We start from the raw sequence: 25047 nt of genomic DNA, 5'->3' as shown, positions 1-25047 counted from the left end.
TGACAGAGCCCGAAGAGTACCCAGAAGTTACCTGCTACAGGACAGGCCCAACAAAGAAAGTAACAGAACACCACTAGCCGTCACCTTCAGCCCCCAACTAAAACCTCTCCAGCGTATCATCAAGGATCTACAACCTATCCTGAAGGACAATCCCTCACTCTCACAGATCTTGGGAGACAGGCCAGTCCTTGCCTACAGACAGCCCTGCAACCTGAAGCAAATACTCACCAGCAACCACACACCACACAACAGAACCACTAACCCAGGAACCTATCCTTGCAACAAACCCATTGCCAACTGTGTCCACATATCTATTCAGGGGACACCATCATAGGGCCTAATCACATCAGCCACACTATCAGAGGCTCGTTCACCTGCACATCTACCAGTGTGATATATGCCATCATGTGCCAGCAATGCCCCTCTGCCATGTACATTGGCCAAACCGGACAGAATAAATGGACACAAATCAGACGTCAAGAATTATAACATTCAAAAACCAGTTGAACACTTCAACCTCCCTGGACACTCAATTGCGGACCTAAAAGTCACGATTATTCCACAAAAAAACTCCAGAAACAGACTCCAATGAGAAACAGCAGAACTGGAATTAATCTGCAGACTGGACACCATTAAATTAGGCTTGAATAAAGACTCAGAGTGGATGAGTCATTAGACTAACTAAAAACTATTTCCCCTTGCTAATTTTCCCCCTACTGTTACTCACACCTTCTTGTCAACTGTTTGAAATGGGCCATCCTAATTATCACTACAAAAGTTTTTTTTCTCCTGCTGATAATAGCCCACCTTAATCAATTGGTCTTGTTAGAGCTGGTATGGCAACCCCCATTTTTTCATGTTCTCTATCTATCTACTGTATTTTCCACTACATGCATCTGATGAAGTGGGTGTGACGCAGCAGGGAGGGGGGAGTGTTGACCTGGGAATGTGGCAGGGGAGTTTCAATGGGAGACCTGAGAGCCTGTAACCTGAGCCAGGAGGGGGAGGGGGAGGTGACACCTCTGCCCAGGAATGTGAACAGAGGCTGCAGGAGGGAGCCTGCTGAGGGGGTTTAGTTTCAGTTTGGGGCTGGGTGGCGGAACGCAGGGAACCCCAGGGCTGGGGTCTAAGCTCCCTGCTCCCCCAGAAGGACTTGACTGAGGGGTCCTGGTTGTACCCACAAGCTCTGATTGAGACTGTGTTCCTGTTGTCCAATAAACCTTCCGTTTTACTGGCTGACTGAGAGTCTCAGTGAATCCCAGAAAGAGGGGTGCAGGACGTGGACTCCCCCACACTCCGTGACAGTGGGCTTCAGCCCACGAAAGCTTATGCTCAAATACATTTGTTAATCTCTATGGTACCACAAGTACTCCTCGTTCTTTCTGCTGATACAGACTAACACGGCTACCACTCTGGCTCCCTGCTTTCAGTCCCAGGGCTGAGAACATGCCCCGTGGGGGAATCTCTCATGGCTGCAGTTCTGCCTCTGCCCTGGAGGTGGCACTCTTGCACTGCCTGAGAACACGTTCTGGAGAGTTGCCGGTCCTGCTTAGAGCACTGTATTGCAGACTTCTGGGTCCCATGGCTGATTGGGGCCCCATCCTCCAGGCCCTGGCTCTCCCAGCAGTCACAGCTTGGCTCCTGGGCCTTGTCGGTTGCCTCTCCTCGAGCTGCTTGCAGGCAGCCTGAGGGCTGGATCCCATCAGGGTGCAGCTGTCCCCAACAACACAACCAATGGGTGTGCCCCGCTCTGGCACACAGTCCTGTGCTGAGCTGGGTGGGGTGGTCATGCTGCACAGCATTCTAGGCCAGTGGTGCCCTGGCCAGGCCGCTGGGTGTGGGGTTCACTCTGCAATGTGGGAAGTGCGGGGGCCTTGGTGTCCTGGGAGCATCAGTGCTGGGGGCTTTGTGTGTTTGAGTCCCAAGTCCCTGCCTCATGCCCATTGTTCCAGGGGTCAGGAGGCACGAGCAGCCAGTTCAGGCTGTGTGGGGAGCTTGCCACAGTGAACCCAGGTGCCAGTTCCAGTGGGACCAGCACACACCGGGAGCAGGGCTAAGAGCGGGGAAAGGCACTACTCAGTCCTCTCCTCCCCCCTCACTGCCCAGAGGTGTAGCTCCCCCACCTGCCCATCATCACCTGTGCTCACAGCAACCACCGCAGCCTGCGCTTGCTGGGCAAAGCGGGAGTTACAGGCCAGCTGCCCAGAGTCACCAAGCTGCCAATTCTTCCCAGATCGTCTGAATCAAGTCTAAAACGGCTGTTCACCTGGTTACTTCTTCCACTTTAAGAAACAAAAGGTTGTCCCCAGTGTGTTCCAAGAACTTACTGGAAATTCTGCATTTTGCTGTATTACTTTTCCAACAGGTAGTTTAAGTCCCCCATTACTACCAGGTTTTTGGTTTGGGATATTTCTGTTATTTGTTCTAGAAATGACTCCTCTACCTCCTCGTACAGATTTGCTATTCTACAGTAGACCCCTACCATAACATCGCCCCTGTTTCCCTCCTCCCTCCCCTTTTTATCTTCACCCAGCAACTTTCAGCTGGTCTGCCTTTTGCCTCCTTCTGGACCTCAGAACAAGTGAATATATTCTTGATATATAATGCAACACCACTTCCCTTTTTTTCCCTGCCTGCCATTCCTGAACAAGCGATATCCCTCTATACCAATATTCCAATTATGAGATTTATCCCACCAAGTCTCTATCATGCCAATTAAGTCATAATTTAGCTTGTGTACTAATACTTCCAGTTCTTCCTCTTTATTCCCCATAGTCCTTGCATTTGCATATAAACATCTAAAATATCGAGCTGTCTCCCTCACTGATTTCCTTCTTGTTCTCCTATGATCCTATTGTAATTTTCCATGCCCCCCCACCAACATATACCCTCTGTTAAGGTTGCCTTTTTCTATTTTTACCTATGGGCTTTTGCCACCTACCCCCTTTGAAACTAGTTTAAAGCCCTCCTCACTAGGTTGGCAAAGAAAAGCTTGGAAAAAGACAAAGAGATACAGAGGCAACTCATGGACGTGATCCTGAGCCAGATTGCCCTCCTGCAAAACATGCTCCCACTAGGCCAGCAGGCCCTGCAGGCCCATAATTTGGGATCCAGTCATGTTCATAGAATCATAGAATATCAGGGTTGGAACGGACCTCAGGAGGTAATCTCGTCCAACCCCCTGCTCAAAGCAGGACCAATCCCCAACTAAATCATCCCAGCCAGGGCTTTGTCAAGCCTGACCTTAAAAACCTCTAAGGATGGAGATTCCACCACCTCCCTAGGGAACCCATTCCAGTGCTTCACCACCCACCTAGTGAAATAGTGTTTCCTAATATCTAACCTAGACCTCCCGCACTGCAACTTGAGTCCATTGCTTCTTGTTCTGTCATCTGTCACCACTGAGACCTGCCAAGCTCCATCCTCTTTGGAACCCCCCTTCAGGTAATTGAAGGCTGCTATCAAATCCCCCCTCACTCTTCTCTTCTGCCGACTAAACAATCCCAGTTCCCTCAGCCTCTCCTCATAAATCATGTGCTCCAGCCCCCTAATCATTTTTGTTGCCCTCTGCTGGACTCTCCCATTTGTCCACATCCCTTCTGTAGTGGGGGGACCAAAACTGGATGCAACACTCCAGGTGTGGCCACACCCGTGCTGAATAGAGGGGAATAATCACTTCCCTCGGTCTGCTGACAATGCTCCTACTAATGCAGCCCAATATGCCATTGGCCTTCTTGGCCACACGGACACACTGCTGACTCATATCCAGCTTCTTGTCCACTGTAATCCCCAGGTCCTTTTCGGCAGAACTGCTGCTTAGCCAGTCGGTCCCCAGCCTGTAGCAGTGCATGGGATTCTTCCGTCCTAAGTGCAGGACTCTGCACTTGTCCTTGTTGAACTGCATCAGATTTCTTTTGGGCCAATCCTCCAATTTGTCTAGGTCACTCTGGACCCTATCCCTACCCTCCAGCATATCTACCTCTCCCCCCATTTTAGTGTCATCTGTGAACTTGCTGAGGGTGCAATTTAATCCCATCATCCAGATAATTAATAAAGATGTTGAACAAAACTGGCCCCAGGACTGACTCCTGGGGCACTCCGCTTGATACCAGCTGGCAGCTAGACATTGAGCCGTTGATCACTACCTGTTGAGCCTGACAATCTAGCCAGCTTTCTATCCACTTTGTAGTCCATTCATCCAGCCCATACTTCTTTAACTTGCTGGCAAGAATGCTGTGGGAGACCTTGTCAAAAGCTTTGCTAAAGTCAAGGCATATCACATCCACCGCTTTCCCCATATCCACAGAGCCAGTTATCTCAAATTCAGATGTTCTTGAGCCCCTGGATAATTCTGGCTATTGTGACCAGCAACAACTACTAACCTCTGTATCTCTGCAACACGGTTTCCAGCGACTCCCATTCACCTCTCAGATCCAACCTCTGGGCACTAAGAACACTTGCACCTGGGAGTCCAGCTGTATTGAGCCTTGCGACACTCGAGCTCCCTTGTCACCCAGGCCAGGAAACTGCCCCAAAATAATTCCTAGAGCAGATCAGTTAGAAAAACATCCAATCTTGATTTAAAAATGTATCTGTAATGGAGGATCCACTATGACCCTTGGTAAATTGTTCCAATGGTTAATTATCCTTACTGTCAAAAATGTACACCTTATTTCCAGTCTGAATTTGTCTAGCTCCAACGTTCAGCCATTGGCTCGTATTAGACCAGTGGTTCTCAAACTTCTGTACTGGTGACCCCTTTCACATAGCAAGCCTCTGAGTGCGACACCGCCCTCCATAAATTAAAAACACTTTAAAATATATTTAACACCATTATAAATGCTGGAGACAAAGCAGGGTTTGGGGTGGAGGCTGACTGCTTGTGTTCCCCCCTGTATTAACCTCATGACCCCCGAGGGGTCCTGACCCCCAGTTTGAGAACCCCTGTGTTTCTCTGCTAGATTGAACAGCCCATTACTAAATATTTGTTCCCCATGTAGATAGTTATAAACTCTAGTCAAGTCACTCCTTAGTCTTCCCTTTGTTAAACTAAATAGATTGAGCTCTGTGAGGCTGTCACTAGAGATACAAGTGGAATGGACAGTATGTTTTCAGCATATGATGAGATTATATAATCTGTTTTTTCTCCAAATACAGAACAGAACATGGGCGGTGTGTGGACACCCCCTCCGGTGAGGCTATCCTCCCCAGCCCCACCCCTTCTGCATAAGACGTCATCCCCCATGGCTGGAGCCCTGAGCCCTCCCTGCCCCACTTCCCACGGCTGGAGAATCCCCAGCCAGAGAATGGGAAAGGTGGAGTGCCTCCCCGAGCCATGCAGTGGAAGAACACTGAGCTTTTTATATGTGCCATACAGGTTCCGGGACTACTCAGCTTCCCGGGTTCATCAGTAATCTCTGTTTCAGAGTAGCAGCCGTGTTAGTCTGTAATCACAAAAAGAAAAGGAGTACTTGTGGCACCTTAGAGACTAACCAATTTATTTGAGCATAAGCTTTCGTGAGCTACAGCTTGCATCCGATGAAGTGAGCTGTAGCTCACGAAAGCTTATGCTCAAATAAATTGGTTAGTCTCTAAGATGCCACAAGTACTCCTTTTCTTTTTAGTAATCTCTGTGGAGTCCAGGTTGATACTGATGCACGTGGGAAGCTGAATAGCAGATACCCCCTCCTCAGCTGTTTCAGAACATGCCTGGTGCATAATAATAAGTAAAAACCCTCAATCCGGGGTCCCGTGGCAGTGACTATGCCAGGGATGGCTTAGCCTTCTCTGGCCTATTATACCTGTTGCATATGGAAGAGAAATATTTATTGAACTCTTCTGCCTTTTCTGCATTATCATCGATTGCTCTACCGTTTCCATCTAGTACTAGACCAATACCATTGTTGGGGTTCTCCTTGTTTCCTTATATATTTTAAAAACTCCTTCTTTCTGCCCTTAACTCTTCCATCCATAGAGTTCTTTTTGTGTCCCTTTGCTTCCCTTATCAATTTTCTACAATTCCTAACTTTTTATTTATATTTACTATCAACTTCCCCTCTCTTCTGTTTGTTAGATTTTATTTTTTTACAGCTGCTTTCACTTCCCTTCTAAATCAGGTAGGTTTTTTTAAACCAGCATGGCCTTCTTCCTCAATTGTGGGATTGTGGCTTTTTGGGCATGTAGTAAACTGTTGTTACATGATTCCCAAATTAAAATTCACATTTTTCTGATTAAATTCTTCCTCACAGTTGATTTAGAATCATAGAATATCAGGGTTGGAAGAGACCTCAGGAGGTCATCTAGTCCAACCCCCTGCTCATAGCAGGACCAACCCCAACTAAATCATCCCAGCCAGGGCTTTGTCAAGCTGGGCCTTAAAAACCTCTAAGGATGGAGATTCCACCACCTCCCTAGGGAACCCATTCCAGTGCTTCACCACCCTCCTAGTGAAATAGTTTTTCCTAATATCCAACCTAGACCTCCCGCACTGCAACTTGAGACCATTGCTCCTTGTCTGGTCATCTGCCAACACTGAGAATAGCCGAGCTCCATCCTCTTTGGACCCCCCCTTCAGGTAGTTGAAGGCTACTATCAAATCCCCCCTCACTCTTCTCTTCTGCAGACTAAATAAGCTCAGTTCCCTCAGCCTCTCCTCATAAATCATGTGCTCCAGCCCCCTAATAATTTTTGTTGCCCTCTGTTGGATTATCCCCAATTTGTCCACATCCCTTCTGCAGTGGGGGCCCCAAAACTGGACACAATACTCCAGATGTGGCCTCACCCGTACCGAACAGAGGGGAATAATCACTTCCCTCGATCTGCTGGCAATGCTCCTACGAATGCAGCCCAATATGCCATTAGGCTTCTTGGCAACAAGGGCGCACTGCTGACTCTCATCCAGCTTCTTGTCCACTGTCACCCCCAGGTCCTTTTCGGCAGAACTGCTGCAGATCCGCTCGGTCCCCAGCCCGTAGCAGCTTTGTGAAACTGGCCCTATTAAAGCACCAACTCTATAGGGTACTGATCTGGACTTTATTCCGCTGGCGCAGTACAAGTGCGATCTAATCATGCTCACATGTACCTGTGTTATCATTCCTTTTCAGTCCTGTGATCAGTTCCTCTTTATCTGTTAGGACAAGGGTTAATAAAGAAATCCCTCTTGTTGACTGCAACACTTTTTGCATTAGGAAATTGTCATCTACAATGGTTAGAAATCCCAAGGATATTTTAGTACTGCCAGCATGAGACCTCCAGCATACTTCACTCAAATTGAAGTCTCCCATGATCATGCAGCTTTCCCCCCCTACATATTATAGATACCTGTGTAAGGAACCATTCATCATGTTTCCTAGTGCGATTTTTTGATCTGATACCCCATCCTGTGCTTTATTTTAGGACATTGATCCATAAGCTCTTTCTTTTCATTCGTTTTCATTGATTCGGAAACAGGGAATGCTATTTTTGACATTGAGATAATTCCCCCTGCCCTTTTGCCCACTTGATCCTTCCTAAGTAGGTTATAACCATTGATTTTTAACATTCCAATTGTGCGAATCATCCCACCAGGTTTCAGCAATACCAGGTAGATCAAACTTATGCTCACAGATGAGCAATTTCAATTCCTCTTGTTTGTTACCCAGGCTCCTAGCATTGGTGTAGAGGCAATTCAGTAATTTCTTCTCTTCATGTCCTTTGGCTCCTTGATTAGTTTTGTTCTCAACACCTTGATTTTGTGCTGAGTGCTCAGATCTTCCCGCTTTTTACCCTTCCTATTTGCTATTGGTTTAACCCCCTCCTGACTACTCTAGTGAGCCTGTCTCCAAGGAGGTTGGACCCCTTCTACTGAGATGGAGGCCATCAAGCTATATAGTCCCCTCTTCCCGTGCGAGGTGAACCAATGTGCCACAAAACCAAAATCCTCCACCCTACACCACTTACTTAACTTGTGGTTTACTTCTGGAATCTTCTGCCTTCCTTCACTTGTGGGACAGGAAGGATTTCAGAGAAGATCACTTGAACATTTTCTTCAGCATGCTTCCGAGTTCCCTGAACCCATTTGCTATCTGCGAGATATCCTGCAATGCAGTGACATTAGTGCTGATATGAACCATCACCAATGGATCCCTGCCTGTTGACTTCAGAAGCCTGTCCAATCTTAGAGTAACATCTCATGTCTTGGTGCTGGGAAGGCAGCATGCTGTTCTGTTGTCTGCCTGTCCCTTGCAGAATATTAGAATAATAGAATATCAGAGTTGGAAGGGACCTCAGGAGGTCATCTAGTCCAAACCCCTGCTCAAAGCAGGACCGATCCCCAATTAAATCATCCCAGCCAGGGCTTTGTCAAGCCTGACCTTAAAAACTTCTAAGGAAGGAGATACCACCTCCCTAGGTAACGCATTCCAGTGTTTCACCACCCTCCTAGTGAAAAAGTTTTTCCTAATATCCAACCTAAATCTCCCCCACTGCAACTTGAGAACAACATTACTCCTTGTTCTGTCATCTGCTACCATGGAGAACAGTCTAGAGCCATCCTCTTTGGAACCCCCTTCCAGGTAGTTGAAAGCAGCTATCAAATCCCCCCTCATTCTTCTCTTCCGCAGACTAAACAATCCCAGTTCCCTCAGCCTCTCCTCATAAGTCATGTGTTCCGGTCCCCTAATCATTTTTATTGCCCTCCGCTGGACTCTAATTTTTCCACATCCTTCTTCTAGTGTGGGGCCCAAAACTGGACACAGTACTCCAGATGAGGCCTCACCAATGTCGAATAGAGGGGAACAATCACGTCCCTCGATCTGCTGGCAATGCCCCTACTTATACATCCCAAAATGCCATTGGCCTTCTTGGCAACAAGGGCACACTGTTGACTCATATCCAGCTTCTTGTCCACTGTAAATAAACTGGTTAGTCTCTAAGGTGCCACAAGTACTCCTTTTCTTTTTTCTTTTTACGAATACAGACTAACACGGCTGTTACTCTGAAACCTGTAACCCCTAGGTCCTTTTCTGCAGAACTGCTGCCTAGCCATTCGGTCCCTAGTCTGTAGCGGTGCATGGGATTCTTCTGTCCTAAGTGCAGGACTCTGCACTTGTCCTTGTTGAACCTCATCAGATTTCTTTTGGCCCAATCCTCCAATTTGTCTAGGTCCCTCTGTATCCTATCCCTACCCTCCAGCGTATCTACCTCTCCTCCCACTTTAGTGTCCTCTGCAAACTTGCTGAGGGTGCAATCCACACCATCCTCCAGATCATTTATGAAGATATTGAACAAAACCGGCCCCAGGACCTACCCTTGGGGCACTCCACTTGATACCGGCTGCCAACTAGACATGGAGCCATTGATCACTACCCGTTGAGCCCGACAATCTAGCCAGCTTTCTATTCACCTTATAGTCCATTCATCCAGCCCATACTTCTTTAACTTGCTGGCAAGAATACTGTGGGAGACGGTGTCAGAAGCTTTGCTAAAGTCAAGGAACAACATGTCCACTGCTTCCCCTTCATCCACAGAGCCAGTTATCTCGTCATAGAAGGCAATTAGATTAGTCAGGCATGACTTGCCCTTGGTGAATCCATGCTGACTGTTCCTGATCACTTTCCTCTCCTCTCAGTGCTTCAGAATTGATTCCTTGAGGACCTGCTCCATGATTTTTCTGGGGACTGAGGTGAGGCTGACTGGCCTGTAGTTCCCAGGATCCTCCTTATTCCCTTTTTTAAAGATGGGCACTACATTAGCCTTTTTTCAGTTGTCCGGGACTTCCGCCGATCGCCATGAGTTTTCAAACATAATGGCCAATGGCTCTGCAATCACATCCGCCAACTCCTTTAGCACTCTCGGTTGCAGCACACCCGGCCCCATGGACTTGTGCACGACCAGCTTTTCTAAATAGTCCCGAACCACTTCTTTCTCCACAGAGGGCTGGTCACCTCCTCCCCATGCTGTGCTCCCAGTGCAGCAGTCTGGGAGCTGACTTTGATCGTGAAGACAGAGGCAAAAAAAAAAGCATTGAGTACATTAGCTTTTTCCACATCTTCTGTCACTAGGTTGCCTCCCTCCTTCAGTAAGGGGCCCACACTTTCCTTGACTTTCTTCTTGTTGCTAACATACCTGAAAAAACCCTTCTTGTTACTCTTAACATCTCTTGCTAGCTGCAACTCCAGGTGTGATTTGGCCTTCCTGATTTCACTCCTGCATGCCCGAGCAATATTTTTATACTCATCCCTGGTCATTTGTCCAATCTTCCACTTCTTGTAAGCTTCTTTTTTGTGTTTAAGATCAGCAAGGATTTCACTGTTAAGCCAAGCTGGTCGCCTGCCATATTGACTATTCTTTCTACACATCGGGATGGTTTGTCCCTGTAATCTCAATAAGGATTCTTTAAAATACAGCCAGTTCTCCTGGACTCCTTTCCCCCTCATGTTATTCTCCCAGGGGATCTTGCCCATCAGTTCCCTGAGGGAGTCAAAGTCTGCTTTTCTGAAGTCCAGGGTCCATATTCTGCTGCTTTCCTTTTTAACTTGTGTCAGGATCCTGAACTCGACCATCTCATGGTCACTGCCTCCCAGGTTCCCATCCACTTTTTCTTCCCCTACTAATTCTTCCCGGTTTGTGAGCAGCAGGTCAAGAAGAGCTCTGCCCCTAGTTGGTTCCTCCAGCACTTGCACCAGGAAATTGTCCCCTACGCTTTCCAAAAACTTCCTGGATTGTCTGTGCACCGCTGTATTGCTCTCCCAGCAGATATCAGGGTGATTGAAGTCTCCCATGAGAACCAGGGCCTGCGATCTAGTAACTTCCGTTAGTTGCCGGAAGAAACCCTCGTCCACCTCATCCCCCTGGTCCGGTGGTCTATAGTAGACTCCCACCATGACATCACCCTTGTTGCTCACACTTCTAAACTTAATCCAGAGACTCTCAGGTTTTTCTGCAGTTTCATACTGGAGCTCTGAGCAGTCATACTGCTCCCTTACATACAGTGCAACTCCCCCACCTTTTCTGCCCTGCCTGTCCTTCCTGAACAGTTTATATCCACCCATGACAGTACTCCAGTCATGTGAGTTATCCCACCAAGTCTCTGTTATTCCAGTCACATCATAATTCCTTGACTTTGCCAGGACTTCCAGTTCTCCCTGCTTGTTTCTCAGGCTTCATGCATTTGTGTATAGGCACTTGAGATAACCCGCTGATCGTCCCTCTTTCTCAGTATGAGGCAGGAGCCCTCCCCTGTCACGCACTCCTGCTCGTGCTTCCTCCCGGTATCCCACTTCCCCACTTACCTCAGGGCTTTGGTCTCCTTCCCCCGGTGAACCTAGTTTAAAGCCCTCCTCACTAGGTTAGCCAGCCTGCTTGCGAAGATGCTCTTCCCTCCCTTCGTTAGGTGGAGCCCGATTCTGCCTAGCACTCCTCCTTCTTGGAGCACCATCCCATGGTCAAAGAATCCAAAGCCTTCTCTCCGACACCACCTGTGTAGCCATTCGTTGACTTCCACGATTTGACGGTCTCTACCCAGGCCTTTTCCTTCCACGGGGAGGATGGACGAGAACACCACTTGCGCCTCAAACTCCTTTATCCTTCTTCCCAGAGCCACGTAGTCTGCAGTGATCCGCTCAAGGTCATTCTTGGCAGTATCATAGAATCATAGAATATCAGGGTTGGAAGGGACCTCAGGAGGTCATCCAGTCCAACCCCCTGCTCAAAGCAGGACCAATCCCAATTAAATCATCCCAGCCAGGGCTTTGTCAAGCCTGACCTTAAAAACTTCTAAGGAAGGAGATTCTACCACCTCCCTAGGTAACGCATTCCAGTGTTTCACCACCCTCCTAGTGAAAAAGTTTTTCCTAATATCCAACCTAAACCTCCCCCACTGCAACTTGAGACCATTACTCCTTGTCCTGTCATCTTCTACCACTGAGAATAGTCTAGAACCATCCTCTCTGGCACCCCCTTTCAGGTAGTTGAAAGCAGCTATCAAATCCCCCCTCATTCTTCTCTTCTGCAGACTAAACAATCCCAGTTCCCTCAGCCTCTCCTCATAACTCATGTGTTCCAGACCCCTAATCATTTTTGTTGCCCTTCGCTGGACTCCCTCCAATTTTTCCACATCCTTCTTGTAGTGTGGGGCCCAAAATTGGACACAGTATTCCAGATGAATCCTCACCAATGTCGAATAGAGGGGAATGATCACGTCCCTCGATCTGCTGGCTATGCCCCTACATATACATCCCAAAATGCCATTGGCCTTCTTGGCAACAAGGGCACACTGTTGACTCATGTCCAGCTTCTCGTCCACTGTCACCCCTAGGTCCTTTTCCGCAGAAAAATCATTGGTGCCCACACGGAGAAGCAGGAAGGGGTAGTGATCCGAGGGCTTGATGAGTCTCGGCAGTCTCTCCGTCACATTGCGAATCTTAGTTCCTGGCAAGCAGCAGACTTCTCGGTTTTCCTGGTCAGGGCGGCAGATAGATGACTCAATCCCCCTGAGGAGAGAGTCCCCAACTACCAGCACCCGTCTCCTTCTCTTGGGAGCGGTGCTCGTGGAACCCCCAACCCTAGGACAGTGTATCTCATGCCTTCCAATCGGTGGAGTCTCCTTCTGCTCCCTTCCCTCAGACGTATCATTTGGTCCACTCTCCGCCTTAGGACCTGTGGAGAGAACATGAAAACGGTTACTTACCTGTATTGGCGTTGCTGGTACATGGACGTTCCCCTTTTTTCTTCTGGAGGTCACATGATGCCAAATTTCTTCACCGTTCTCCTGTCCCCGATGTGCAGCCTGCTCTGAATCTTCAGAACCTTGTGCCCGTAGAAGCATATCCTGATGTCTGTCCAGGAAATCTTCAGTTTCTCTAATGCAACGCAGGGTCAATACCTGTTGCTCCAGACCTTGAACCTTCTCTTCCAATATGGAGACCAGCTTGCACTTTGTACAGACAAAGTCGCTTCTGTCCTGTGGAAGAAAGACAAACATGGCATATCCAGTGCAGGTCACAACAGCTGAACACTCACCATCCATATTACCTTCCTTCTTCGAGCTTCCTCAGGAGTTGTAGTAATTACTCAGAGAATCCAGCAAGATGTAAGCCTCAGTGGGCTTTCCCCAGGCAAACTCCTTCTGTTCGCTGCTCAGCTGGTTCGCAGCTGACTAGCTTTTAATACAGTCAGGCCCATTTAAGGCTCACCTGGAACAAAGCACTCCCAGTTCCCGCCCTTTTCAAACAACCAATCAAGCACATAGTCAAACTGTCCTCACAACAAACACTCAGATACAAACACTCAGATACTCACCAACACAGCCTCCTTAATGCAGCCCTTAGCATACCTTAGCGTATTCTTTTGGTTCTTCCGAGTATTGAATCTTGAACAATGATTGTCTGTTTTCCTTGGACAGTTGGAGAACCCTTTGCAGGCAAGCTTCATTTTCTTACAGGTTGGGCTGAGCTGCCATCCATATGTGTGTCCCATATTCCCTTGAACCTGCTGAATATTGAGAGGTATCTTCCAATGTTTCCATGCTGTGGACTTGGTATTGATTTGAAACTTCTAGCCATGTGGAATTCCTCCTGGTCCTCTTCTCTCTGGTGGCCACATCCTCCTCTGTCTCCAGCTGCTGTAACCTCCTGCCTCTGGTGGCTATGAATCACCAGGCCTCTTCTCTGACTTCCTCTCTCTCTCCAGATCCATTCTTCCTTGAACTTGGGGTATGAACCTGGCTGTATAGGAACTCCTCAGCTTCTCTTAGTCTCAGTAGCATCCCAACTTGCCCTGCCAATCCAAGAATCTTTTCTGTGAGTATAGCCACTTCATGAAACCCTTGCTGCCTTCAGGCAGGAAAGAGAACATGGAACATCTGTTGCAGGTCACTACCAGTGTTCCATCGCTGGTCATCTTGGTATCATGTATAGCACTGCACCTGGAAGGAAAGCCTCTCCAAACTCTCTCTGAAACTCCCCGTTCATTGCCTCTGTTTGCACCTCTCAAGCTCGCCTAGCAAGTGACAGAGGCAAGTGACAGAGGCAGGGGACATACTGGCCTGTAACTCCTCCCCTTCCCATTCTGTTGTGCACGGAAGGTTGTTAGTGTTGCACCCATCATAGGTCATCATTTCATTTACCCAGAGAATCCTCTAAATAAAGCTGAAATAATTAATTGGGTTTTACAGAAGCACACATGGAACTCTGAACTTCAGCTACCCCCATGTGATACCTCAGTGCTCTCACTGTCTGCGTCCCCACCCACCCATGGGCTAACGTGTTCAGGCATGGAGCTCAAAATATGAACAATAGGTGTCTCTGCCAGCATTCCCACAGGTGTATGTGTTCTCTGTGTGCTGCCTTGCTGGCAAGTCTCACACCGCAGCCTCCCCCCCCCCATCAGCAAGGCTTCCCCTCCTTGCTCTCACAAATATTGTGCAACCTAGTCCATAAAGAGTACCATCTCCGGCCAAATGCACACTTGAGTACCATTCTGCAACCACTTAGGCGATGGTGAAACTGTACCTTCCTTCTGTATGATTTCATTAGCCAGGGCATTCGGGGATAAGCTGCGTCTCCCAGAATACCTGGCCCAGCCTCCACACCATTAATACCTGGGGGCAAACAGTTCTTTCTCCACTAATTTGACTGGTTTGACTGGTACTGCAGTCCAAAAGATCCTAGCATTGTGGACCCTCCTGCATTTAGGTCTGTAAACCTGTCACGGTGGGTCCACTAGTCCTCAGAGCACAGTGGAGAAATAACTGCTTTTGTTTTTAAATTCTCTGCCCTGGTGGGGGTGATAGTCATATGGGTTCCAGCTGTAACACTTCTGCCAGGCGGAGTCAGCTGCAACAAGGGTGGGGTTCAATATCTAGAGGTTCCTCTTAACAATACAAATCATAACCAGCTTGAGCCCCCACCCAATAATGTGGGAAAATTTAGCACCGCCCCGGGTGCCTCTAATGGCAGTAGTGGCCCCGCTGTGAGTACTGAGGCTGCGACTAACAGAAGAACATTTCTGTGAACAGGAAAAAGGGGACACTGCATTCATTTGGAGAAACACTACAACCACGATTCAAAAACATGTGACCGTATATGAACACCCACCCCACTGTATGTTGGGCAGTGTCCTTTGCCTCAGTTTCCCAATTTGCAGTGTGAAAGTCCAACAAAAGTGGACTGCCGTATGTTCACACGATGCAAACTGAAAATGGAGCAGGTTTTTTGAGTGCATGCTATTAGTGCAGCTCTGTGACGAAGTGGGACTGTTCTTAATGTTTCCTCTGAATAGTGTGGGGGTGCCTCAGTTTCCCCTAGGCAGTTCTCAAGTATCTAGGGGGTGGGGTAAGGGTGTATGATCATTGCAGAGCCCTAGAGGGCAGGTGCGTGCAGGGGTCTGGACACAGAGAATGGCCGACACCCTGTTTCCTGGCAACTGATGGCCTGGGCCCTTCCCCACTGCAAGGTGAGAGCTAAAGGGTTGGAGAACAAAGGAATCAGGTGACCTCCTGGCCCGGGAAAGGAACAAAGCCCAGAGGAGGAGGGGCTTGAGGGAGTTTCAGTTTGGGGCTGGCTGGGGACATGGAGTGAAGTGCAGACGTGGTTGTCTGGCTCACGGCCCCCCAAAATGGACCCAGCTGAGGGGTCCTGTTCTTTGCACTTGCAAGCTCTGTTTTAGACCATGTTCCTGTCGTCTAATAAACCTTCTGTGTTACTGGCTGGCTGAGAGTCCCGTCTGACTGCGGAGTTGGGGGGCAGGACCCTCTGGCTTCCCCAGGACCCTGCCTAGGCGGACTCGCTGTGGGAAGCGCACGGAGGGGCAGAGGAGGCTGAATGCCCCGAGGTCATACCCAGGAAGGTGGAAGCCGTGTGAGCTGTGTGTCCTGAAGACAGGCTGCTCACAGAAAGGCAACTGCCCCAGAGTCCTGACTGGCTTCATGGGGAGCAGTTCCAGAGTATTGCCCAGGGACTCCGTGACAAGCTCCTGTACTGAGAGTTACCTGGTGCGCATCAAACTCTTCAGATTAAATCCCTTGTGTAGACACACCCTGAGACGGATTTACAGAATCTCAGGAAAGCAGGCAAGAAGGTTCCACAGAACTGGGCTCTGATGCAAACTTTGCTCACCATTCTAACCGGGTCTCTAAGTACTGTATTGCAGCAATAAATGCTGTTTTGTTTAGGCAAGACTTGTACTAAATCACTACAAATATTTACTGAAGATGTAAAAGTCTATCAAAAGGAGTTTGAAATCAGTTGGACTTGCTGTTGAGAGCACAGGAAGAGAACCAGGACAGCTGAAGCCAACAGGCCCCGTCTCAGAGTTGAGAGGGCTCCAGGGCTCACCCTGGTAAAAAGCTACAGCATAGGGCTGGCTTACAAGCGAGGTATAGCACACACCAGTAAAGCCGTGACAGGGTGTCTCAGGGTTGCACCCACAGAGAGTGTGACTTCCAGGACGAGGGCCTTGTGCAGGGAGCTGCCTGGCCCCATGGATACTGGCGGGGATTGGCAGCACGGTGACTGGGAGGAATGGCTCTGTGTCCTGGTTCTCACATCCCTATGTTCCTTCTCCCCACAGGTCTGGAAAGGCTGCCTGCAACGCAGATGCACTAAGCTGGAGAGACAGAGGGAGATGGCTTTTATCGGGATGGTTAGTCCCTCCCTAGCTCTCAATGCGTGCCCTCCCCCCCCCCCCCCCCCGAGCCCAGTCTTGACACATGGCCCTGGCTGCATTGTCCACGTGTCCCTCCCCACTCAACCTGTCTCAACACGTGCTCTCCCCCACCCAGTGGCATTGCCCCGAGTACTCTCTCCCCAACCTCAATATAAGCCCCACCCGTCATATTCATTAGGTTATTTATTTATTGTACCCACAAACAATACACATTACTCTGGCCCAGGATGCAGCTGACTCTAGGTGGGAGCAGTCTCGGTACTCGGGACATCTCTGTGGTCGGTGTCGTGGCTCTGGATATGTTGAGGAGGGGGCAGACACAACGTGCTGCAGCAGCTGCTCCCGACCTATAGCTTCACAGGTTCCAAGGCCATTGTGGGATCATTGTGACCATCTAGTCTGACCTGGGCCAGAGACCTGCTGCACAATAATTCCTAGAGCAGAGCTGTTAGAAACACATGCCATCGGCATATAAAACTGGTCAGTGATGGGGAAGCCGCCATGTCCCTTGGGAAATGGATCCAATTTGCCAGCTCCTCACTGTCAAAAATTGACACCTTATTTCCAGTCTGAATTTGTCTAACTTCAGTTTCCAGGTTTTGAGTCCCACGGCACCCTCCCTTTGTGGGAATGCTGAGGGATGGGGTCGGGATAGTCTATGGCTGGTCTCCCCCTGGGCGTGTGTTGGGGGCAGGCCCTGCAGGTCTCAGTCTCTCTCTCTCTGGGTACATTGCTGGTGGGGATAGGCCAGAGCGGCTGTCAGTGCGGCCCCACTCTGTGTCCCTCTCGCTGGGCTGGGTCCCAAGGAGGCGGTGCTGCCGGGGCCGCTGCTCTAGTGCATCATTAGAAACCGTTCCACATGGCGCAGGCAGGAGCAGTAAGGCACTCGCAGGGAAATGAGCTGGTGATGGATGGCTTCGGCGCAGAGAAAGCCATTAGGGTGAAATATGAACCCCCTAATGAAGTGCAGCCGCGGCTCCCCTGCCTGCGGTGAGAGAGACGGAGTGACTTCCACAGACTCCTGCTGCTCAGCACCAGGGTCAGGCGGGGGAGGGGGAGCGCTGTCAGGGGGTGACCTGCACCCTGCACTCCGCAGCCTTGCCAGTCCTGCCTGAGACAGGCTGCTACCCCCAAACCCTAGGGACCCCGACCTCCATGACCTCCTGGGATGTCTGCAGGGGGCAGCTTCATTTCAGACAAGCAAATGTCATTCCAGGCCTAACAGACGCTGACCCTAGTGTCTGCAAGGATCTGGGGTCTCCTGCCCCCACCCCATCATGATGGCACTGGGACGGACCCCAGTGTGTGAGGGGTTATGGGATCTCTTCTCCCCTTTCCCCATTCAGAGCAGGTCCAGCAGGACTGGGACGGACCCCAGTATCTGAGGACTTATGGGATCTCTTCTCCCCTCCCCACATTCAGGGCAGGTCCATGAGGACTGGAACAGACCCCAGTGTCTGAGGGGTTATAGGCTCTCTTCTCCCCTTTCCCCATTCAGGGCAGGTCCATCAGGACTGGGACGGACCCCAGTGTCTGAGGGCTTATGGGATCTCTTTATCCCCCACCGTGTGGCACCGAAATGCACCCTGGTGTCTAAGTGGATATGGGAAACCCGTCCACCCCACCCAGGCCATCAATACCAGGATGGACCTGAGTGTTTGAGGGGATGTGGGATCCATAGAGCCCCTCTGTGTCTGGGTGCTGCCCCAGGCAGGCACGCCCGTGAATACTGCATACCCTCCTTGCCCCTGTTCCTCCCCTCTCTGCACCTCCTGCCCTGGGGGAAGTTGGGGAGCAGCCTCATGGTATAAGAATCATCCCCCCGCAATTCGCGCTGCAGGCTTGTTACTGTCCCAAGGCTCCAACACAGCATAGTAATGGCCCAGTTCCTTCTGTTTGCTCCAAACAAACTTCAGAAGTGCTCCCTGATAAGGTCCCATTGGCAGCCTAACCTTTCTCCACTGGGCCGGATTCTGCTCTCCCTGAGGCTGGTTTTACGTTGGTGTAACTCCAGTGGGACAGGTCCTATGCTGTGTCTCCTGACAGGCACAGCTCAGGGGGAGATGGAGCAAAGGCGGGTTTATGCCACATCTAGACTGTCCAGACTCTGCTGCTGCAGTGGCTGAATCAGATCCCGTGTGAGTGAGAGAGCAGCCCCAGGATCTGCTCCGCTTTATGGCAGCCTCCCCATAGATGCCTAGGGATGGCTCTGCAGCCCCGAAGCCCCACAGCACTGAACGCTCTGACCAGGCCTCTCCCTGGCCTGTCCCTACAGTGGGGCCTGCAGGAGTGGGGACAGAATAAGACCACACTTGCTCTGGCCCTGGGAAATTCCATCTGACCTAACTACAGGCCCTTCATGGTCCTGATACACTGCCAGAGTGGCATATGAAGTCAAAGTAGGGGCCTGAGGCTATCTCATTGACCTTGGCTGGATTACTCCTGCTTAGCACATGAAAAAAGAACCAGGCCCAATAGCCTGGTTTAAGTGATTTCGTTTTAAGGATAGCGGTTCCCTAAATCCACTGATCATCTTCTCTGACATCCTGCATAGCCCAGGGCAAAGAATCTCACTCGGGTGACGCACCTTTCTATGGGCCGGATAGAAGAGTGCTCCACTCCATGCAAAGCAAGAAGCAGCTAAAGCTAGATGGCAAAAACAATTGCTCCCTACCTCCGTTCCGAACCAACAAATATGTATTGGGGCAGTTCTGTGGTGCTGCAGGAGTTAGTGTCACTGGGTGGAGGAAAGATGGGTTGAGAAGAAGCCATGAGTTTACGTAGAGCTGCGACGCCATTAGGCATTGCTCCACCACACAGCCCATCCCAAGGCAGGAAGGAAGACCCTGTCCTGGGGCTGGGGCTACCCCGAGATACTGAGGAGTGTGGCTTCTGGTGACAGCACTTATTTAGTTTGCCCTGCCAACAGTGTGTCGTATTGAATGAATTGATCACTGCTCAGAACAATCAAAGTGCCCTTGTTTCACCCTGCTGCCATACCCTCTCTTCTCCCTTCCCAGCCCCACATGCAGGCCAGGCCCTGGCACTATGCCCAAGCCCCATATAACTGCTGCTGCTCTCCCAACCCCTTGGTGCTCTCCCCCAGCCCCCTTTTCTATGCTGAGCTCTGCATGGCACAGAAGACTGAGCCCTGGGGAAGGGGGCAAAGGTGACCTTACCCCCCACGTTGATGTTCTGCCAGCGCTAGGCTCAGCATGGCCCAGGTGTCAGTGGAACTACTCCAGGCTCTTCCCACCACGCCCCAGAGCCAAGGATGGCCATGGTGCTCTGTGCTGGGGAGGCTTCCCCATAAGAACGGCCACACTGGGTCAGGCCAAAGGTCCATCCAGACCAGTATCCTGTCTTCTGACAGTGGCCAGGGCCAGGTGCTTCAGAGGGGATGACCAGGAAAAGGCAATTATCAAGTGATCTGTCCCTTGTTGTCCAGTTCCAGCATCTGGCAGTCAAGAGGCTTAGGGACACCCAGAGCATGGGGTTGCGTCCCTGACCATCTTGGCTAATAACCATTCATGGACCTATCTGCCATGAGTTTATCTAATTCTTTTCTGAATCCAGTTATACTTTTGGCCTTCACAACATCCCCTGGCAATGAGTTCCACAGGTTGACTGTGTGTTGTGTGAAGAAATACTTCCTTTAGTTTGTTTTAAACCTGCTGCCTATTAATTTCATCGGGTGACCCCTCATTCATGTGTTTTGTCAAGGAGTAAATAACACTTCCTTATTCACTTTCTTCATACCAGTCATGATTTTATAGACCTCTATCATATCCCGCCTTAGTCATCGCTTTTCTAAATGAAACAGCCCCAGTCTTTTTAATCTCTCCTCATCTTTAATCTCTCCTCTCTTTAAGCTTCTCCTCAAATGGAAGCTGTTCCATACCCCTAATAATTTTTGTTGCCCTTCTCTAAATAAGAATGGCCATACTGGTCAGACCAAAGGTCCATCTAGCCCAGTATCCTGTCTTCCGACAGTGGCCAATGCCAGGTGCCCCAGAGGGAATGAACAGAACAGGTAATCAATCCAGTGATCCATCCCCTATTGCCCATTCCCAGCTTCTGGCAAACAAAGGCTACGGATACCATCCCTGCCCATCCTGGTTAATGGCTATTGATGGACCTATCCTCCATGAACTTATCTAACCTATTAATTTCATTTGGTGACCCCTAGTCCTTGTGTTATGAGAAGTAGTAAACAACACTTCCTTATCTACTTTCTCTACACCAGTCATGATTTTGTAGACCTCAATCATATCCCCCCTTATCTGTCTCTTTTCCAAACTGAAAAGTCCCAGTCTTATTAATCTCTCCTCATACAGAATCTGTTCCATACCCCTAATCATTTTTGTTGCCATTTTCTGAACCTTTTCCAATTCCAATATATCTTTTTTGAGATGGGGTGACCACATCTGCATGCAGTATTCAAGATGTGGGCATACAATGGATTTATATAGAGGCAACATGATATTTTCTGTCCTATTGGCTATCCCTTCCTTAATTATTCCCAGCATTCTGTTCGCTTTTTTGACTGCCGCTGCACATTGAGTGGATGTTTTCAGAGAACTATCCACAATGACTCCAAGATCTCTTTCTTGAGTGGTAACAGCTAATTTAGACCCCATCATTTTATATGTGTACCTGGGATTATGCTTTCCAATCTGCATTACTTTGCATTTATCAACATTAAATTTCATCTGCCATTTTGTTGCCCAGTCACCCAGTTTTGAGAGATCCTTTTGTAGCTCTTCGCAGTCTGCCTGGGTCTTAACTATCTTTAGTAATTTTGTATCATCTGCAAATTTTGCCACCTCACTGTTTACCCCTTTTTCCAGATCATTTATGAATATGTTGAATGGGACTGGTCCCAGAACAGAACCCTGGGGGACACCACTATTTACCTCTCTCCATTCTGAAAAAAGGCCATTTATACGTACCCTTTTTTCCTGTCTTTTAACCAGGTACCAATTCATGAGAGCACCTTCCCTCTTATCCCGTGGCAGCTTACTTTGTGTAAGAGCCTTTGGTGAGGGACCTTGTCAAAGGCTTTCTGAAAATCTAAATACACTACAGCCACTGGATCCCCTTGGTCCACATGCTTGTTGACCCCCCTCAAAGAATTCTTGAAGTGGTTTCCATCATAGAACATTAGGGTTGAAAGAGACCTCAGGAGATCATCTAGTCCAACCCCCTGCTCAAAGCAGGACCAACACCAACTAAATCATCCCAGCCAGGGCTTTGTCAAGCTGAGCCTTAAAAACCTCTAAGGATGGAGAGTCCACCACCTCCCTAGGTAACACATTCCAGTGCTTCACCACCCTCCTAGTGAAACAGTTTTTCCTAATATCCAACCTAGACCTCCCCCACTGCAACTTGAGACCATTACTCCTTGTTCTGTCATCTGCCACCACTGAGAACAGTCGAGCTCCATCCTCTTTGGAACTCAACCCCACTTCGGTTGCTGCTATCAAATCTCCCCCTCACTCTTCTCTTCTGCAGACTAAATAACTACAGTTCCCTCAGGCTCTCCCCGTAAGTCATGTGCCCCAGCCCCCTAATCGTTTTCGTTGCCCTCCGCTGGACTCTCCAATTTGTCCACATCCCTTCTGTAGTGGGGGGACCAAAACCGGATGCAATAGTCCTGGTGTGGCCTCACCAGTGCCGAACAGAGGGGAATAATCACTTCCCTCGATCTGCTGGCAATGCTCCTACTAATACAGCCCAATATGCCGTTGGCTTTCTTGGCAACAAGGGCACACTGCTGCCTCATATCCAGCTTCTCATCCACTGTAATCCCCAGGTCCTTTTCTGCAGAACTGCTGCTTAGCCAGTCGGTCCCCAGCTTGTAGCAGTGCATGGGATTCTTCCGTCCTAAGTGCAGGACTCTGCACTTGTCCTTGTTGAACCTCAGCAGATTTCTTTTGGGCCAAGCTTCCAATTTGTTTAGGTCACTCTGGATCCTATCCCTACCTCCAGCTTATCCACCACTCTCCCCAGTTTAGTGTCATCTACGAACTTGCTGAGGGTGCAATTCATCCCATCATCCAGATCATTAAAGAAGATGTTGAACAAAACTGGCCCCAGGACCAACCCCTGGTGCACTCCGCTTGATACTGGCTGCCAACTAGACATTGAGCCGTTGATCACTACCCATTGAGCCCGACTATTGTATACAGGGTTTACGGTTTGGTTCAATGGCTCTTGAGCACCCCCGCTATACAAGTTGTTCCAGCAGCCCTGGTAGAGTGGAGAGGATTAGGCTGCAGGGTGGAGAGGTTGGGGTGTGCAGTGGAGAGTTGGCTGCAGGGGGAGGTCGGGAGTGTGGCTGCAGGGCAAGGAGGGGGCTGCAGGTTGGCAGGAGTTTTCTCTGCTTCCTTGAGGATTTTCCTGACTAGATTTGTGCTGTTTGCGAGGGAAGCAGAGAGCTCCTTGGTTTGCTGAGTGGCCAAGGGGTGGGGTGGGGTGGGGCCAGGCCATCGGAGAGCAGCCCCTGTGAGGAATGGTTGGTGTGGGCCACACGCCGCTTTCCCATTAGTGCGTGTTTAGTTCAGCGTTTTAAATAATTGTGTCCTCAGAATGATATTTAAAATCCATTTGGGAGGCAATGAGGCAGGAAAGTGCCTGTGCCATTGTGATGACGCCGCGCGGGAAGCACCACACATGCATATTACAAACTCATTACGGGGCAATTTACACACGCACTGCTCGCCTTCGCACACAATTTCTCCCTGATGCTGCTAATGTCCCTTCCAGGTCGCACACTCTCCCGGCTCATTGTCACCCAGTACTGCCGCCTGCACCCAGAGGACCAGAGACCGGGGCAGGGGAAACAAGGGAGCAAGGCCAGAGCAGGGTTAGGGGCCCACTGCCATGGCAGGAAATGGAGGCTCTGAGATATATCCAGCCAGCGCTAATGGCTCTGACATCCCCCTTGCCAGTCTCCCAACCTACCCCCTACCCCCGGTCAGTACAGGGCTGGGCCTGTGCCACAGTGCCCCGTCCTGCTCGTGCTCCCCCCACCTTGGTCAGTTCAGGGGTGTTCCCATGTTCCTGCCCTCCATCTTTCTGGTCCTCCCCCTGCAGGCCCCAGATCCCAAGGCCTTGGGCCTGTCAGGCACCATGCTGCGGGCCCAGCTTGGGGAGGAGTTCCGGCGTCTGCGGCAGGCTGACTATGAAGCCGAGTACCAGCAGGCCCTGATGAGCATCCAGGAAGGGCTCTACGAGATGGAGGGACCTGACATGAGGGAGGAGATGAAGGAGCAGCTCCGGCAGTGGTTCATCGAGTGCCAGTGAGTGTGCACGGCTGCATGGGCCCTTCCCATGCCCCTCCATCTTCCCATCCCTTTCCCGGGCTCCCTGCTGCCCCGCAGTCACCACACTCCTCACCCCATTCCTCCTATGCCACCCCAGTGCTCTGCAGCCCACCCCTGTGCCCCTGTCTCCCCGTCCAGCCAAACCTGCAGCCAGGGCTGGCTCCAGCGTTTTTGCCGCCCCAAGTGGCAAAAAAACAAAACAAAAAACCTTGCCGCCGAACACAGAGGCGGAGTGATGGAGCAGCCGCCGAATTCCCGCCGCCGTCAAGGGCGGATTGCCGCCCCAGAGCCTGACGTCCTGCTGCCCCTTTACATTTGCCACCCCAGGCACCGGCTTGGTTCGCTGGTGCCTGGAGCCGGCCCTGCCTGCCGCACTGACTCATCTGCTCACTGTCTCCCCCAGTCCAAGCACACTTCCTAGCCTGCCCTCTCACTCCTCGGCTCCCTCACGGCCCAGGCCTCCCATGATCCCCGGGGCCCACCTGGCAGTGGCCTGCAGCTAACGAACTAGCACAGGGCTTTGCGCCTGGGACATGCTCACTGGTGTCACGGCTGAGTGCTGACATTCATGTTTTCCTTCCACAGCGACCTGACCGGCCGCTTCCCCGAATTCCCTGACAAGGAGATTGGAGGCTCCAGCATCCTTTTTGCAGAAAAGACTCCAGAGCAGGTAACAGGGCAGGACCCAGGCTAGGGGGCTGAGGCTCATGAGCCGATAGCAGGAGAGTGGGGCCTTTCCTCTATAGGGGGCACCAGCTCCAATGCAGCCCAGGGTGTGGGGAATGGAATACGGGTCGCTGGCTCTGAGCTGGAGAGTGGCTGGCTCAGGTGGACAGGGAATGGGAAATGGGGCCTTTCCCCGCTAAGAGGGCCAGCTCTGATCCAGCCCCAGGTCAGAAAGGACTCTCAGCTATACTCGCCTCCACACTGCTGCACCCTGAGGTCTGCCAGGAGCAGCTGCCTGCCCCCTGGAGACTCAAGGAGCTCTGCCCTCTCCCCCCGCCCCCCCAAGTCACATCCTGCTGTGGCCTGGGGACTCTGGCACCGAGGGGTAGGTCCAGCTGGCTGGGATTCC

At 50.3% G+C, this 25047-nt stretch overlaps 1 protein-coding gene across 1 annotated transcript in view; it reads left to right on the top strand.

Annotated features, from left to right (window-relative positions):
• Positions 1-25047, top strand: part of DRC11L (dynein regulatory complex subunit 11 like) — a 68804-nt gene that overhangs the window by 15876 nt on the left and 27881 nt on the right. Inside the window, exons 5-7 of the mRNA XM_074943591.1 lie at positions 16549-16620; positions 23743-23948; positions 24558-24642. Of these exons, the coding sequence (XP_074799692.1) occupies positions 16549-16620; positions 23743-23948; positions 24558-24642 (363 nt within the window). The remainder of the gene's footprint in view (positions 1-16548; positions 16621-23742; positions 23949-24557; positions 24643-25047) is intronic.

This window comes from Natator depressus, chromosome 2 (genome assembly GCF_965152275.1).
Source record: "Natator depressus isolate rNatDep1 chromosome 2, rNatDep2.hap1, whole genome shotgun sequence".
NCBI classification, from domain to species: domain Eukaryota; kingdom Metazoa; phylum Chordata; order Testudines; family Cheloniidae; genus Natator; species Natator depressus.
Note: the sequence above shows the minus strand (reverse complement) of the source record. Positions and strands in the feature narration are given on the sequence as shown.